The 16,159-nt window shown below is 46.3% G+C and overlaps 1 protein-coding gene across 1 annotated transcript in view; it reads right to left on the bottom strand.

The window, feature by feature from the left end:
* COX10 (cytochrome c oxidase assembly factor heme A:farnesyltransferase COX10) overlaps positions 1 to 14,598 on the bottom strand; it is a 109,667-nt gene extending 95,069 nt beyond the window's left edge. The window contains exons 1-3 of the mRNA XM_055407319.2: positions 14,465 to 14,598; positions 10,079 to 10,212; positions 8,001 to 8,322 (exon numbers count right to left, since the gene is read on the bottom strand). Coding sequence (XP_055263294.2) covers positions 8,001 to 8,322; positions 10,079 to 10,212; positions 14,465 to 14,507 — 499 coding nt within the window. The 5' untranslated portion in view covers positions 14,508 to 14,598. The remainder of the gene's footprint in view (positions 1 to 8,000; positions 8,323 to 10,078; positions 10,213 to 14,464) is intronic.
* Positions 14,599 to 16,159: the final 1,561 nt, after the last annotated feature.

Here is a 16,159-nt window from a genome sequence, read left to right as displayed (position 1 = left end):
TCATACTTAAAATCAATCCAATTAATCTTGGGCTCTTTCTCTGGGAGCTCAGCTGGGAAAGAATCTCAAACTGTATTTCAAGCAGTGACATCATCAGAAAACAGAATAGCCCAGATAAAAATCGTTTTAATCTAACTTGGAACACGGGCTGAAACATCTGCATGGCCCACTCCCACCAGAAACCAACTGAAATGATGGAATAAAAATGAAAATTAGAGAAAAACCTACATCAGCAATAAATTAGGTAAAGAGTGAATACTAAAACCCTCAAGAAATGTTTGTTAAATGCAGTGCGGATGAGATGAAGCAGAAGACAGATGCTGAGGGGTGACTTGTGCCCTTCACTGTTTGAACAACAGAAAATGACCAAGTGGTGAGAAAATGGACCTGTGTGTGTGCTGAGCTGCTTCAGTTGCGTCTGACTCTTTGTGACCCTATGGACTGTAGGCCAGCGGGTTCCTCTGTCCATGGGATTCTCCAGACAAGGACACTGGAGTGGGTTGCCATGCCCTTCGCCAGGGGATCTTCCTGACCCAGGGATTGAACCTGAGTCTCTTATGCCTCCTGCATTGACAGGTGGGTTCTTTACCACTAATGCTGTCTGGGAGGGGGACAAAGGCTATCTGAGGGGACGCTGTCTTTCTGGCTGCTGTGGAGGGTGAGGAGTGAGGAGCAGAGGCCAGGGTGAACCGTGGTGACCTGGACCCACTTTATGCAACAGCAGGACTGCACTGGGGCAGCTGCGCCGCCTGGAAAGGTGAGAGAAGGGGCTGGAGCAGAGAGGATGCAGAGCCCTCCTTGATGTTGTTCTCACCGAGACGAGGCAGAGGTGACGCGAACGACCTCAACCCGACGGGCAGGCCCCCACCCACACGGCCCCCCACAGCGGGCATGCCTGCCAGGGGTGCTGGAGAAAACGCTGAGCACAGACACCCTGTGTGCTGAGAGTGGAGGCAGACCATGAGAGAAACCAGACTTGGAAAGCAGGGTGCTGGCACGGTGGTTTCAAAACCACACTGGAAAAACCTCTTTAGAGCAGAAGTTCCCTTGCTGGTAGCTCCCTCTGCATCTCCTTCAGGCCACAGGAATGTTTTACCAGAAGCAGACTGAGAGTCTCCGTCCTCGAGCTGAAAGCGCAAAAGAGGCACCCAGGGATGCCACGTCACACAGGGGGGGCGTTCTCATGCGCTTCTTCACAAAACACCACTTATTAAAAGAAAAGGCCACCAAAAACAGGGGCACAAAAAGATATTCACAGAATTAGGATTTTTTTTTGAACTGTAGAAAACATTTACATTATGATCTTATTTTCATTTAAAAAGCAAAAGTATTTGAATGGCATGTATAGAAAAATATTCTGTGTGTGCGTGTTAGTCGTTTAGTTGTATCCGACTCTTTGAGACCCCATGGACTGTGGCCCACCAGATTCCTCTGTCCATGGGATTGATTCTCCACGCAAGAATACTGGACTGGGTAGCCATTCCCTTCTCCAGGAGATTTTTCCGACCCAGGGATCGAACCCAGGTCTCCTGAACCACCTGGGAAGCCCCAGAAAAACATTCTAGACTACACCAAAATCATCAAAACAGGTATCACTTGGATGATTATATTTAGAATTATAAGGAGAGTCCCATCCTTCCCATTTTGGCTTCTCTGTATTTTCTATCTGTTCTAAAAATAAAACTCAATAATGAAAATACTGCTTTAACATTTATCAAGCATATAAATATTAAGGTAATTATTTCAAAATATATATTAAAATTTAAGAAACTATAACACAATATTTTTAGGAAAATGTGAAAAATCCTTTATGCGGTATCTGAGAGCTGATAATTATAGTATGTTGACCTTTAAAAACTATAAGCAACCTAAAATAAAACTGCATCCTCTATTGTTGGGGTTTTTATTTTTTTCCTTTTAATAAAAAGCAGCATTCTACGTTCTGGAGAAAGAAGTCCAAAAACTGGTAGGCTGCAGTTCACATCAGTTCTGTCAGCAGACTGATCTATTAGCTTCAATAAACAATTTTAGTGTTCTGGTCTCAGAAAAAAAAACGTGCTGCAGCTTTTCAGCACAGACATTATTCAGGAAAAAATTTTTGCTTTTTATTGACCCATATTAAGTGTTAACTCGGTTGAGTCACCAAAGTGTCTTATGATCCTAATCCAAATAAAATTTCTTCACCCCAGTGTGGTCCTTGCAACAAACTCCAAAAACATATTGTAAATAGCTCGGCTGGCAAGAAAAACTCAAGGGAGACACACTATAACTTCTTTATAAACTCAGTCTTACTTCCTTTCATAGAAAAAAAAAATCTTTAAATGGCATTAGCTCTTGCAGACTTTGGCCCAGATCCTGGTATAAATGCAAAAGCCCCATCCTGCTGCTACTCTGCTGTCCTACAAATGAATGGGACACACGGTCACTACGTGGCTCTTCCTTAGTCTACCGCTTATCATCCTCCGTGTGTTACAGCTATACACGAACGAGGCGAAGGAAGAAAGGCAAGTTCTATCAAAGTGATCACAGGCTCCCAGCTCTTTCTGCCTTGGCTATCAAGAGCTATAAATGAATTGCCCAAGATGCAAAGAGTCCAAAAGAAACCAATTGATAAACACCAGGGATTTTCTTTAAAAAAAAAAAAAGAAATCCTTCTGACTCCAAGACATGTATGGATTCAAGTCATAAAATAAATAGGGAGATAAGAGGTCAAATAAGAGAGTTGGGGTCACTCGAAGGGTGTTGCCTCTTTAAATGGAATAAGCAGAAGGAAATGACTTGAATTCAATTAGCTCATCCAGAAACCGGGGGCAGGGAATATATAAAATGATACGAGAGACGTTTACTGCCGGGACTTTTCCATCTGTGGCTGCAGGGGAGGTTGCTCCCTGGCCCACGTGTGCATCTCGCCCGTGCACACCTCTCCTGTGTGGTCCAGACCTCCCCCCGCCCCCCACAGCTGCTCCCATGCCAGTCGTGGCCAGGGTTGCTCAGGCTCTCACGGGAAGGAGGGGGCGAGCCCCCCACACCCGCCAGACCACGGGGGTCTGGGCCGGCCCTCTGCCAGCACGGTGCCTCCCTCGCTTTCTCGAAGGGTGGCCCAGGACCACCTGCATGTGATCATGCACCCGTGCCAAGGTGCAGAGCTCTGGGTCCTGTTCCGGGGCTCTGGGATCTGACCCCTAGGGATGGTGTTCAGGAAGGGCCATGGGAACACACACATGTGCCATGCGTGCTTCTCAGCAAACTGATGAGTCAACGCACACCCTACATACACCCTAAATTGCCGCTAAAAGAGCGATTTAGTCATGGTTGGAGATTTCAGACCATGTTTTAAGGATGAAGCCCTGCTTGGATACACAACACTCTAAAGGTACAGAACAGAAAAAGCAATACAACAGCTGACACGAAAGGAAGGAAGATGCTCCCCGCTAACCCCCCAAACTGATCCTAAAGCAACTATCACCCTTTCCCGTATACCCTTAAAGAACTAAGCATTATGAAAACAAACTTTAAGACGTCACTCTAAATTAAATATTCAAAAGTACCTCATTTGAGACTCGAAGAAGAAGAAACACTGATAATTAGTTCCTGATTTAGCAGCCTGTCAATGCTGACTTCCTAACTGCCAGATAAAACAACTTCATGGCCAGGCTTCTTAGGAGACCTCTAGCATTTAAGTGTTGATCGCTTCCTTTATGGGCCCTTTCCGTGATGAAGCCCTCCCCTGTTTCCCTTCCTCTGACCACATATTCCCTTGCAGGCCCCATTACACATTCTGCCCAGTCCTTAAAAGTGGACTGGCCCCAAAGTCTTGTCCTCGGCTTTCTGCTCTGGCCACTTTACACCTGACCTGCTTGCCACCATGGCTTCAAGTCAACCCTATGCTGAAGACCCCATGCTCTTCCAGCCCGGGGGTCCCGTCCTTCAGAGCTAGTGCTCCCTGGGCAACTCCGATTCCGTGTGTCCAGTACTGCCCTCCCCTCACACCTGGTCCTCCTCCCTTCAGTACTGCCATTCTTAGTCTCAACACAATCATTCATCCAGTCTTCCAAGCAGAGGGCTGGAAGTTCTCCAAGGGCAGGGCAGCAAACTCAAGGGCCTGCAAGTTACAGCACCGGGTGATGAATTTATTTTTTGTCATGGGAAATAGATGGGGAAACAGTGGACACAGGGTCAGACTTTATTTTTCTGGGCTCCAAAATCACTGCGGATGCTGATTGCCGCCATGAAATTAAAAGACGCTTACTCCTTGGAAGAAAAGTTATGACCAACCTAGATAGCATATTAAAAAGCAGAGACATTACTTTGCCAACAAAGGTCCATCTAGTCAAGATACGGTTTTTCCAGTGGTCATGTATGGATGTGAGAGTTGGACTGTGAAGAAAGCTGATCACCGAATTGATGCTTTTGAACTGTGGTGCTGCAGAAGACTCTTGAGAGTCCCTTGGACTGCAAGGAGATCCAACCAGTCCATTCTAAAGGAGATCAGTCCTGGGTGTTCATTGGAAGGACTGATGCTAAAGCTGAAACTCCAATACTTTGGCCACCTCATGCGACGAGTTGACTCACTGGAAAAGAGTCTGATGCTGGGAAGGATTGGGGGCAGGAGGAGAAGGGGACGACAGAGAACAAGATGGCTGGATGGCATCACCGACTCGATGGACATGAGTTTGAGTGAACTCCAGGAGTTGGTGATGGACAGGGAGGCCTGGCGTGCTATGATTCTGATTCATGGGGTCGCAAAGAGTCGGACACGACTGAGCGAATGAACTGAACTGAAGAAACGAGTGTATAGGTTTTAACATGGTCACTTCTGTGCAGTTTCCAGATGTCATTCAACACTCAGTACACCCCTAGGAAGTAAGTTATCATTACTAATCCCACTTTTCAGATGGGTAAACAGATATGTCTGAGGCACAGAGGTATGGAACTTGCTCAAGGTCACTGAACTAGTAAGAGCAATGACTTGAGAGCAGGGACTCTGGCCCAGAGGTCACTACACTCACTTTCCAGGCCATGACTTTTCTGAGGCAATGACTCAGGTCTGCCGAGGTAGTGTGCCATGAGCACAGAACCAATAGCTATGGCTGCTGCTGATGCTGCTAAGGTCGCTTCAGTCGTGTCCAATTCTGTGTGACCCCATAGACGGCAGCCCACCAGGCTCCCAGTCCCTTGGATTCTCCAGGCAAGAACACTGGAGTGGGTTGCCATTTCCTTCTCCAGTGCATGAAAGTGAAAAGTGAAAGTGAAGTCGCTCAGTCGTGTCCGATTCTTAGTGACCCCATGGACTGCAGCCCACCTGGCTCCTCCGTCCATGGGATTTTCCAGGCAAGAGTACTGGAGTGGGGTGCCATTGCCTTCTCCAACGTGCCAATAAAACTTTATTTACAAAAAGAGGAAAGCCTTGCTCAACAGTGCTATCACCAGTTTTCTCAGTCACCCCTACACCTTATAGTGAAATACCTTCGACATGGTCTGCAAACCTTAAAGAATATAGTAAAAATACAGAAGTGCCTGAAAAAAAAAAAACCTCAGGGTGGTGAAAATATTTCTAAGCATTAAAAAAACTAGTAAGGCTTAATACATGAAAGTTAACAATTCCAATCGGGCAAAATAAAACAGAACAAAACATCACCAAGTAAACATCATACACAGAAAAAGCAAAACGTGACAGAAATATTTTCATGCATATGATGGATGAAATGCTGATGTTCTTTATTTATTGACTGCCAAGAGCAGGCCACAGCAGGACTAAGGGAAAACCCTTGAAAGGATCTGACTGGATATGGGGGCAGACTGGTCTCCAAGGAGGCAGGAGGATGGAGCAGACTGGATATGGGGGCAGACTGGTCTCCAAAGTAGGGAGGAGGGACATGCCCAGCTGCTAGGACAGGGGTGGGAACGGGGGACAGGGGAAAGGGAAAAAGCCTGTTTCTGGGGAGGAGCTTAATCATTCCAGGTTACCACATTCCTGTAAACTCGGGCAGAGTCCAGGCAGGAGGCACCGTGAAGGGAAGGTACTCTTGAGTGGGTTACAAGTAGATGAGAAAAGGAAAGTCAGTGCGGCAGGAAGATGGGACAGACAGGGTTAGGACCAAATGCCTCAGGGGTTCCTGACCTCAGCCCGCGGAGAGTGGGTGCGGAACTTCGCAGGGCTAACAAAGGAGGCGAGACTGGAGATGACGCTCTCAATGGAGAGCAAAGAATTAAGACTGACTCCAGGGTTTCTCGTCTGGGAGAAGTGAAGAATGCTGGTATTACTGACAGAAGTGGGGTGATACGAGAAGTAATGTGCCGGGTGGGAGGGAGATACTGCAGTGCACACAGAGAAAGATGGTCCCGCTACTGGGGGAACTCGCTTCCGACACCTGCAGACAGAGAGGTCTCATCTTGGGGGTGACATCCTTACGATCGTATCTGGGGTCATTCTTAACATGTCAACACATGATTCGCACACTGTTTGTGTACGTGACACAAGATAACTTCTGCAGGAATGTGAGGACTGCTCAGCCATCGTGAGACACACAGATATTACCCTGTGCAAGTCTTCCTGTGATTCCCCAGCTCCTTTGTCAAATTCCTATGTCTATGTCACTCCCCCAAAAAAGATTTAAGGTGAGCTTGGTGGCTGAGGAAAGAAATCATCTCTTCACTTCCTTCTACCCTGAATTTCAGGCTCAACTCTCTCGAAAAACAAACAAGCACTACTCTTTCCCTGATTTTCTATACTCCGAAAATGCTCCATCTCATCTGTGCCTTTCCCAATTCTGCCTCAGTTAACATTACTGACCACTTTCTGTCCTCGAAGAATACGCAATGTTACTATATTATCCACCCATTCCCCACCTGTACTCTTCACCTTATTCTCATCCAAGGGCTTCTCTGGTGGCTCTGGTGGCGAAGAATCCCCTGCAATGCAGGAGACGCAGGTCTGATCCCTGGATCGGGAAGAGCCCCTGGAAAAGGGAAACGGCAACCCACTCCAGTATTCCTGCCTGGGAAATCCCATGGACAGAGGAGCCTGGTGGGCTGTAGTCCATGGGGTTGCAAAGAGTCAGAGACGACTGAGCAATTGAACCACCACCATTCTTATCCAAGAAGGAAAGGAGAGACCAGGCCTTCAGTCTTCAGGGTGGGCCAGAACATGCCTTCTAACAGGATTAGCACAGAATAAACCATTTTGAGGCTGAGCTGTGAGATGAGGTGACGATAAAGCTCGGCCAGACTCCCAGGGTGGCTGTAACAACCCAACGACATGACTCATGGGTTAATACTCAAGCAGATACAATAAAATTTGCTGCAGTCTGCTAGGCTTCAGCAAAAACATCTGGTACCAAACCTCTTTGCAGAGAAGCAATCTACATCCCTGGGTACGTGGGACAATCCCAGAGGCCCTATGAGAAGCAACCACAGCAGTGAGCTGGGTCCCAGTGCCTGTGGGCTCATGGCACATCAAGCCCAGCAATGAAGCCCTTCCTGGTTTCAGAACTGAATCGGGATGCAAAACAAGCAGGACAGACATTCCGTTTAACTGCAAGTAAAAGAGACTCTTTTTAGTACAATGTTTTGTTGTTGTTTAGTCTCCCAGTTGTGTCTGACTTTTCTGCGACCCCATGAACTGTAGCCCACCAGGCTTCTCTGTCCACAGGAATTCTCCAGGAAAGAATGCTGGGAGTGGGTTGCCATTCCCTTCTTCAGGGGATCCACTGCATCCAGGGATCGAACCAGGTTTCCTGCACTGGCAGGCATATTCTCTACCACTGAGCCACCAAGGAAGCCCACAATATGTTCAGGGTAATGCTATTTACAATTCTGCATAAACAAAATTCCAAAATTTTGATTTCAAATCCCAATTAAGCTGAAGAGAGGAATAAATACTATAAGAGGACCTGCAGTTTAAAGTTTTCCTTTGGGGGTAGTAATAAAATTAGTAGTTTGTTTAACTAAAAGAATAGTTTCAAGACTGACGAGACAAAAAAAAAAAAATCCCAAAGTACCTGTGAGTTTGATTTTGGACAGCCGGGCCAGAATTCCTGGCAAATCATCCGCACGCAGCTTCATCTCTTTCCACTGCTTCTCTTCTTTCGTCTCTTTCCCCAGAGCTCTGGAGCCCTCAATTACTGAGGTGGGTTCTAGTTCCATCAATGCTTTTTCACTTGGCTTTCTGGACAGAGACAGGCTGGGGGGTACAAGAGGTCTCATCTCGCATATTTCGGTTTTGGTCTCATCCAAAGAAGTTTTTTCAAGGAAAGGAGATTCTGCTGGTTCTGGCTTCGGTTTTATTTGCTGCTTGAGGCTTCTGTTTAGTTGTGTGACATACTGAATTAAAAAAAAAAAAAAGGTAAACATAACTTAGGAAACTGCGACCCCAAATGCTCTAAAGTGGCCATTCAGTAATACTTTACACCAATCCGGCTTCTGCAGTACTTAAAAAGATTTTCCTGCATCTTTATAAATACTCGCTGAAATAACTCCTATTAGAGTGTCTTGCGTGGGGGTCACTCTCCTAAGATATGGAGAGGACAATTAACTGGTTTTCAGATTCTATGATTAGAAAAAATCCTAGTGGTTTAAGTTCCCTGAAAGAAAGATAAATTGATTTCTTATTCATCGCCCCCAGGATTTCCCCCGACACAGACTCAGAAGTTGCAGGTTTAACATTCCAAATACAGTGTAAAGTTTTCTAGACTCAAGAGCCCAAGTCTACCTGCTGATTCTCCTTGTTGCCCAGCGAGCAGTGCAGAGAGAGGCTCCAAGGGGGCCACAACCCAGGGCTCAGTACCATCAGGACAGTGGGTGTGTGGACAGAATTGGGCTGAAGACTCAGACAACCTCTGATACTTAACTAGCAAAAAGGAGCAACTGTGGCTAACATCCATGAGGCACTTTACAGTTTTAAACAACATATATCCTTAGAGTTTATAGGAGACACATCTCATTCGTTCTTCTCAAAAACTGTGAAAGAAGACAGACCATTACTAGTGTCTCTCACTTTAATTTTCAAATGAGGAAACCAAGGCTTGGAAACAATCTGACAGAGCCAAGAATAGAAAACTAGTTAGTTACAGATGCTCCTAGAACTGAAGCCCTTTCCTGATAACTAGCTAAGTGACGTTTTCCAATTTCATTGCGAAGGCTTGAAATGACATACACTTGTCTGAGGAAGGAGTTACAAACTCAGGAATGAATTGAGAGTCCTGTTTACATAAAAAAAAAAAAAGCACCCCATGTATTTGAGTTTCTCTTCTAAATATCCATTATCCTCCATTCCCAATTTTACAAGTCTGATTATTACTGGAAACTAAAATCTATCATCAAAAGGAGTTTTATTAAGTTAAAAGCTTTTAAAAGCTAAAATGGACATTGTAAGGCTAAAAAAAAAAAAAGATGAGAGAAATGTCCAATAGGACTTCAGATTATGAATTTGCTATTCTTTCATGCTTGCACTGAAATTATGAGTTTTTAGCTGTGGTTTCTTCATTCTACAATACTTTATGATTTGAGAAAGTGGCAAATCTAAGCTACCATACTGACGACAACATGGAGTCAACCTGGTCCAAGGTCTACAAACAGACGGAGCTATATTATGAACGCCCACCGTAAAATGCCCAGAAAATCACAAGAACTCAATCTGTCTGAATATGTTCAGAAGTGCGTGTTTGAATCTTACTGCTGATGTAAGATAACAGGGAGGTCCTACTCTTAAAGCAATCATTTCTGTATTACTGACGTATTCACAGAACTTTAAAGAATTTAAAAAGATGAATTATAACAGTTCAACTTTTCCTAACTGTGGCCTGCTCAAAACATGCCAGCAGCTTTCCATCTTTCTCCAGACTTAATCAATAAGGTCGAGATCATACTTTAAAACTCAAGACACCAGAGTTATTATGGTTTCAGTTAAGCATAATCAAAACAAGGAGTTAAAATTGTGGAAAAACTTAAGAGGGCAGGAAACAAAAGTCTTTTCAAAGAGTACTTGTTGCAGCTCTTCTGACAACAGGAATTTCTGAAATCCCCTTGTACAGGGAAAGTAAAGGCAGATAGCCCAGTGAGCATGGTCTTCTGAACCTACCATGCGCCGGAGGAAGTTAAAGTGTTGAAATGTGACCCACTGCTGATTGACATTCCTGAGAAGATGCAGGAACCTACGAGGTGACTCCCGCGTGGCTCTTCTTTCTAGATACCAGATGCATCCTCCTCCCCAGCCTATCAAAGAAAGAGGAAAAAAATTAAAACGGCCATTATGGCTCACCAAGCGATGACTGGACCTACCCAGAAGCAGAGCCAGCACCACAGTGGGCAGTGTGTGTGCGATGGGTCAGAACTCTGAAACGATCTGATCCAGACTCATGAATAAACGGTTATCGATCGGCCCTGCTCACTGTCCTAGTGCAATTCTCCAGCAGAGTTAGGGAACTTGTTCATCTCAGAATCATTAAAAGTGACAGTGTAGTCACTCAGTCATGTCCAACTCTTTGCGACCCCATGAACTGTAGCTTGCCAGGCTTCTCTGTCCACGGGATTCTCCAGGCAAGAATATTGGAGCAGATTGCCATTTCCTCCTCCAGGAAATAAAGAGTAAACCGGAAGATAAATTTCAGATTAATATTTTGGCGATATTGGGTAAGCCAACTAAAAGACAGAGGAAATCACTCTCACTAAAGTGTGACTCTATCAAGCTAGTTAGGAAAAAGCTATTATTGGTGTATCCAAATGTGGCTTTTAGTCATTCGTCTCTAAACCTTCTCTCAAATATCAAGAAACCCAATGCTTCTGTGTAAAACCCCATCCTGGGAAAGCCTCCAACACGAACACAGCACAGACAACCCCCCACCCCTGCCCCGCTTCTTTCAAATCTTTTCTCCTGTGGCTTCCATGACCCTGAGGACTCCTGGTTCTCAGCTACCCATCACTTCTCCGTTCCTGAAACCCTAGGGTAATTTTTAATCTTCAAGCCATTTCTAGAGTTGCTAGGCCTGTTTCCATCTGCTGAGGATCTCCACGTGGATGGCTTGTAATATGTCTCTCAGAACACTTTAGTCTCACCCTTATCTCTACTCTGTCCTCTACTGCAGATACAACCATCGCCTACTGGAGATTCCAAGACCACCTTGAACTCTTCCTTCATCACCTAATAACCATTCTCCAGTCAAATCGGAAACACTGGTCAGATCTGTCCACTTCTTTCCCTGCCACTGAGAGATACAGACCCTTATCATCTCACACTTGGATACCGTAGAGCTGTGGGATGCAAACCACGCGTCCTGACTTTGGTGAACTCCTTTCCTCTCCAATCCCAGTCCCACAGAGCCAGAGGGTTTCTTCCTGAAGCCCAGAATACACATCATTTGCCCAAACATGTATGTGTGACTCACTGTCCCACCCCCACGATTTCAGTTTGTTCATCTTTGATTATGCATCTCCTCGCTTGCAACATCCTGTCTCCACTCTGTCTGTCAAATGTCCAAGTTTCTTTCAAGTACTCTATCATTTTACACTCTTTTTTGTAGCACTTCTTAATGCAGATTGTTTCTACATCATTTTTTCTTTAGTTCACTGAAAGCAGGGACTCTGTCCTGACCTCTGCTACAACACCTAGCAGACTGTCTTCCATAGATGAATGAGATGAGGGCTGATGACTGGGTCGCGCACATCGCTCACCTGGACAGGAGGAAGGAGAGCTATCATCACTCCATGGTAACCACAGCAGTTATCGTAGACTGGAGATAACTCCCCTCTTCACTGAAATCATATCCTCAGCCCTCAGGTAAATACGACATGCTTATTTTCCACATCCACGAATATGTGGTGTCTGTATATGTGTGCGGGAAGGAATGGTAGTGTTGAAATCAGTCCACTGATTGAAATTTCCTTTGAATTTAGTCCTCTCATAGTCTATCTTCTTTTTAGATGGTATGTATTTTTCCTTTCTTGCCTTGACATTGTTCTTTGGGATAACAGGATTTCAATATTAAAACGTTATGTAGAGAAGACACCAAGTTTTATCGTTCTACGCCTTAATTTCAAAACCAGTTGTGAGTTCCACTGGTCCAAATGAGAAATGTATGTTCCTGGGAGGGAAAGAACCATCTTGGAAAATATCTCTCAAGATTATGTGGACTAAAAATGAGACTTTATGGAAACAAAACCAGCTTGGAAACAGCACTTTTAAATGATGAAAATACTTCATTTAGTCAAAACAATCAGTGTCCAGAAATTTAAAGACATTTTGGCCCTGTGTAAAGAAATATAGGTTTGAAGGTACACATGGCTTATAACAAATGCATTAAAAATCTGGACACAAATGATCATATCCAATATTCACCATCAACAGAGTCAAGATTGTAGGGCTTTAAAAATGAAGTGCACAGATATGAAATGAAAGGTTCTGAAAGTTTTCTATGGCTATAAAACACTAACCTTTTGAAGAACAGTCGGGCATGACCATCCCAGGTGGGCATGCAGACACCTGATATAGTCCCAGTGTACCTTTCTGCCTGCTTCCCACCATGCTGCTTCTATACCAAGCACTTACAGTAGATCTTCCAAGTGTATCATAGCAGGCTGCACAGACCACTCAATAGCAGATCTTTTGGTTCAGGAAGCCAAGCTGCCTATTAATTCCTCCAATACCAGCATCAAAAAGACAGATCCAGCAACAAACCATTTGAACCATAAGCAGCCCAATTCCTGAACTGGGAAATTCTGAGTAGTGAGGTAGATCTTTCCTATAGGAAGCTGAAAATACAGAAATGAAAGCAGAAAAGCACCCCATCTTGAACAATGCATGCTGGAAAAAACCTCCCTACAGAGGAGATAATTCCAGCCCTAAGAAAGGATGAGCTCTCTACCAATGAGTGTCTAAGGTCAGAATCAAACACTTACAGTCAGGGATGGGAGAAGGTAACAAATTCAAAAAGAACCACAGACCCTTCAAACAAAATGCTTCATTGTGGAAAATTCCAATCATATGCAACGGCAGAAGAATCCAATGAGCCCCCATTACTGATCGCCCAGGTTCAACAACGCTCAAATCTCGGCCAATCTTGTTTTCATCATCTATACACACTCCCACTTCTCTCCCTCCTCGCATCCTTTGAACCAGAAGAGACCTTTGAGATCATCTAGCTGAACAGCCTCAGTTTATAGAGGAGTAAACTCAGTTCCAGAAAATACAGTTGATAAGCCCTGAGATCACACAGCCAAATGAGACACACAGAATAACAATATTAGGAGAAAAGAAAAGAAAGGAATTTCACAGTAATTGTGATCAACATTGTCAGATAGGAACTCCCTGAAGGTCCAGTGTTTAGGACTCCATTCTTTTACTGCCATGGGCCTGAGTTTGATCCCTGGTTGGGCAACTAAGGCCGCACAAGTCCCATGGCTCAGGCAATAAAAAAGTTTCTGGGATTTCCAAAGGGAGTCCATCTTCAATATGGACAACCAATGACACATTTCTCACACATAAGTTATCACCCTAAACTACTGGGGACAAAACAATGTCCAACCTCCTCTTTAATGTCTCCATCAGGATAAATTTCATTCATTCATAAATAATTACTCAGCACCAACAATGCACACCAGGTATTGTTTCGGGCACTGGGGACACAGAGATGAACCAGAGAGAAACCGTCCCAGCCTTTACAAGATTCAATCTTGCAGTTGAGAGAAACACAGTAAATCGGTTATAAGGAAGCAATCAAAGGCTGTTCTAACCATGATGAAGGAAACAGGGTGATGTGATAAGAGAGGGGCGGGAGTTTTACCTAGGCAGTGTGCTCAGGCCTCTCTTAACAGAAAACATTTGAGCTGAGACCCAGCCAAAGGGCAAGAAAGCACATCTACATTTAAACGTATAATTGTGACAGGTCCTTGGCCTGGTGGGATTTATTAGGGACCACGCTAATGGTAGAAAGACAAAAGCCTGGGGGGCGGGGGATGGTTATGGCCCGTAGTCAGAGGTGATCACCGTCTTTATTACTGTCATCATGACCCTTTATATTGGAACAAGGCTTCCGGGTTGGGGGAGGTGGGAGGGGGGCGGCCTTGAAGCAAAGCACTTGCCAGGTCCTTACAAGCGCAGCGTACGAGTAACTTACACATCGCTAGAACCTAAGACCCTGAGAAGGCAAAAGGCTCGGGGAGCCCCCAGGTTCCTCTCTCCTGAGCCTCCAGCCTCTGAAAACTGAAAGAAGCACCAGACATCGCGTCCCCTACCCACCTCCGGGGGCTAGGAGATGGACGCGGTGTCGGGCCACCGGAGCCCCAATGCAAGACTAGGCCCTAGCTCCGAGGTCCCTTCACTTCAGGCCGCCCCGAAGGTCACTTCTTTCACCGATGCCCCAGCCGACCTCGCCAAGGGCTCCCAAGGTTGCAGACAGGCGGAACCACGGTGTAGCACGTGGCAACGAGAAGAGAATTCCCCCAAATCCGTGCCCGAGGTGGGGTGCAGTACCTGTCAGGAGGCGTGAGGAGAGAGTGTGCGGGGATGCGGCCATCACGCAGGAGTCCAGCCGCCCCCGGGAGCCCCGTGTCCTCTCTCCTCACCGGCTGCTGGGCGCCGCCATCTTCCTTCCCCGCCCCCCCGTGGGAAGAGCGACGCTTCCGGTTCGTCACTTCCGGCGGGCGCGAGGCGAAAGCGAAGAGCTGCGGCCCGGGTTAGGGAGGCCGCAGGGCAGAGCGGAGCGCCCTGGGCAGAGGGGCCGGGATCTGAGGTGCATTCGCGGGGCCGCGAGGTACCCGGGGGTAGCAGAGGCTTCCGAGGGAAGGCTGCGCGCGACGGCGAGCCCCCGCCTCCTGCCCCGAGGCCGGCATCCGTGGCGGGACCCTAGGGGCCTGGTGCTGGGCTGGGCTTGTCCGACCCGGGGCAGCTCGCGGGCCGCTTGCAGTTACCTTCTGGTCCTTCTGGACTGCCAGGAGGAAATGGTTCTGGGGACAGTGCTTCCACCTTCCCGCACCGTCAGTTACAGCGTTACCATAGTCGCCGTTAAGGCGGGGAACGATGAACTCGGGCTCCTGGACCCCGAGCCACCCCGAGGAATCGTCTGAGCATCTCGGGATGAGGAAGGTGCGTGCAGAGTTTAAGATTTCGGGCTCTGGAGTGACCTCTTTATCCCTGGCTGCACCTTCTGGCCTTCCGACCTGTTAAGCAAATGGCCCAAGTCCCCTCAACCTCGGCTTTGTCGCTGCACGACGCAGATCCTAAGAATATATATTCTTTAAGATGGTTGAGAGAACTAAGTGATGTCTCTGCAGTAGGTAGCCATCCGGAAGCCTGCCACGGCTAAGAACTAAGCATCTGTGCCCTGGTTAGGAGGGCAGTGGTCAGCAGCTCTCCCTTCGTCTGGTTTTGGTGTTGGATTTCTGCAAGTAACGGTGCACTGAAGGAAAGAGATTCAGTTTCTGAAAGAGGAGAGAGAAATAGGTAACTTGGTCTAGGAGGGTAGTTTCTCTGTCTTCAGTGATAAGGTTGTAGGTGGCCGATGGGTCATCTGAGTAGATGCTCTTTCAAAGCCTTGATGAACTTAGTACGACCGAGCTTTCAGTAGACAAAATCCTAACCTAAAACGCAGGATACACTCAGTTGACACAGAGCTGTCTTTCTAAAAGCAAAATAGATTTCAAAGCCTAGGGATAGGCAAAGGATATGAATAGAGTTTTTCCAAAGAAAATATACAAGTGGCCAGTAAGTAGGCGAGAAGATGGTGTACATCATTAGCAGTAAGAGAAATATGACTTAAAATCTCCTTTAGATATCACTTCATGCTCCCTGAGGTGGCTCCAGTCAAAAGTACAGATAAGAGATAACGCCGAAGTGAGCGTGTGGGGAAACTGGAAGCCTAGTATGCCACGGATGGAAATGGAAAATGGTGGAGCTGTCTGAAAACCAGTCTGGCAGGTTTTCAGAAAGTTAAGGGGCTGTCACATGACTCAGCCATTCCACTCCTAAATGGAGAAATGAAGACATATTAATTCACCAGTAGAATAGGTGGTGACGAGACAGCTCTCATTTGCTTCTTGCTTGAGGGAGGCCTCCTGCTTAGAAAGGGGTTCCGGGAAAAGGTGGATGCTCAGGTCCTTAGGGAGCTGGGCTCCCTGGAGCAGGGCAGGGGAGGCTCTGCTCATGGCCTCAGGGCTCCTGTGGTGGGGG

This window comes from Moschus berezovskii, chromosome 20, assembly GCF_049115385.1.
Source record: "Moschus berezovskii isolate FMDL1 chromosome 20, NW_MosBer_1.0, whole genome shotgun sequence".
Classification (NCBI taxonomy): Eukaryota; Metazoa; Chordata; class Mammalia; order Artiodactyla; family Moschidae; genus Moschus; species Moschus berezovskii.
This window is presented reverse-complemented; position numbering and strand designations above follow the sequence as displayed.